General features: G+C 25.7%; 2 protein-coding genes across 2 annotated transcripts; both read right to left on the bottom strand.

The window, feature by feature from the left end:
• Nucleotides 1-472: 472 nt before the first annotated feature.
• On the bottom strand, nucleotides 473-763 carry LOAG_18588 (hypothetical protein; the record flags this gene model as incomplete). The annotated part of the gene is made up of 1 exon (XM_003150638.2): nucleotides 473-763. One exon carries the CDS (start codon nucleotides 761-763, stop codon nucleotides 473-475), a length of 291 nt encoding a protein of 96 aa, XP_003150686.2.
• Nucleotides 764-1,610: 847 nt separating this feature from the next.
• Nucleotides 1,611-1,835, bottom strand: LOAG_18587 (hypothetical protein; the record flags this gene model as incomplete). Its single annotated transcript, XM_020451249.1, has 1 exon — nucleotides 1,611-1,835. One exon carries the CDS (start codon nucleotides 1,833-1,835, stop codon nucleotides 1,611-1,613), a length of 225 nt encoding a protein of 74 aa, XP_020304986.1.
• Nucleotides 1,836-1,887: the final 52 nt, after the last annotated feature.

Here is a 1,887-nt window from a genome sequence, read left to right as displayed (position 1 = left end):
TTACTTTAAAATTTTTCTTTTTTCAATTAATTTCCTTTTTGTAAATTCAGATTAAAATTTAGCAAAAAAAAAAAATGTCCCAAAAAAATTTTTCATTTTATTCAATTCCTGTTGATAAATTAATGAATGATGTTGATGATGGTACAGTTATTGAACTGTGAAAGAAAATGAATATATCAAAATTGAAGAATGGTACACATATAAGTGATAAATTGATGATATTCATTAAAATATTTGATCATTAAATGTGTTTGTCAAGGATGATAGCAAGGAGTTGGAGGTTTTTTGACAGCGAATAAATGGCAGAAATTAAATTTATCCTATTCTAAGGAAAAAAAAAAATATTAATGTTGTTGTTGTTCGTGTTGTTGGTATTATTACCATAATTATTGTCGTTATTACTTTATATTATTCAGTTTTTTTACTATTAACAAAAAATATGCGTTAAAATTATTGTTCTCGAAAATTGTAATTATTGATAGTTATTGTTATTATTTTTATTGTCATTATTGTTGTGATTATCATCGTTGTTGTTGTTGTTGTTGTTGTTGTTGTTGTTATTGCTGTTGTTATTGTTATTGTTGTTGTTGTTGTTATTATTATTATTATTGCCGTAATTATTGCCGTTGTTATTGTTTTTATGTGTTATTAATGTTGTTATTATTGTAATTATTATCGTTGTTGTTGTTGCTGTTGCTGTCATTGTTATTGCTGTCGATATTATTATTATTGTTGTTGTTGTTGTTGTCATCGTTATTGTCATTATTGTTATTGTTGTTATTGTTATTGTTACTGTTATTGTTGCTATTGTTATCGTCGTTCTTCTTGTTTTTGTTTTTTTATTAATAAACTTTGGAAAAATGAATAACCAATTTTTAAGATGGATGAGATTAAAGAAATTGAAAATTGATTTAAATAATATGCTATCATTGGTATTTGTTTCTGTTAGCAATGAACTTTTCGAAAATTTCAATTTGTCACTTGTTGGCCTAATTTTTTATTTCCTGGTGACATTTTGAAAGCAGCTCATACCACCTATGTTGTTTCGTTCAATTTATCGTTCGATTTGATTCATTGTTCCGTTTTTAATCCATTCATTTCAATTCTTTTTGTTAATCTATCAAAAAACTACATGATATTTGATAGCTTCCCGCTTGAAAAAAATCTTGAATCATTTTAATTTTTATAACATTACCATTTCTATTTCAATTTTATCCGCTACAAGCATGCTAACATTAAATTCTGCACGTCATAATTTGACATTATTTAAATTATCACAATTATTTCAATTTTTCCAGATTTATTAATCAATCATTTATCAATTTTTGGAAAAAAAAAAATTATTTTCTTCGAGAAAAAATTGAATAAGAATTGAAAAAATAATGTTCCAATATGCAAAATGTTTAATATAATATTACAAAAATTTAATTTAATCCTGCTTAATTTCAAAAAATTGAATGAAATTATTATTAAAATTCAAATTTTAATACCAATTAAATCGTTCATTTTTCTTTCCGTGAATTTTAGAGATGGTGATTATTTTGCGCAATCATGCGATAAATTTAGATATTACGCACAGGACATAAGGTTGATAATGGAAGAAGGGAAAATTAGGGAATGTTTAAATTGTTTAGGATTCGATTAGAATGGCTCATTGACCTCAAATATTGTTGTTGATAACATTCTGATAAGCATTTTCGATTCTCTGGTGAATCTATACAATTTCTTTGGGTTTTCCAACTTCCTTCCCTGATTCTTGTTATTGTTGTTGTTATTGTTGTCGCTGTTGTTGTTGTTGTTGTTGCTGTCGTTATTATTGTTGTTCTCCTTGCCATTGTTGTTGTTGTTGTCGCTGTTGTCACTGTTGTAGTTGTTGTTGTTGTTGTT

The sequence above is a fragment of the Loa loa genome (genome assembly GCF_000183805.2).
Source record: "Loa loa unplaced genomic scaffold supercont3.381, whole genome shotgun sequence".
Taxonomy (NCBI): domain Eukaryota; kingdom Metazoa; phylum Nematoda; class Chromadorea; order Rhabditida; family Onchocercidae; genus Loa; species Loa loa.
The sequence above is the reverse complement of the archived record's forward strand: the minus strand, read 5'-3'. Positions and strand labels throughout refer to the sequence as shown.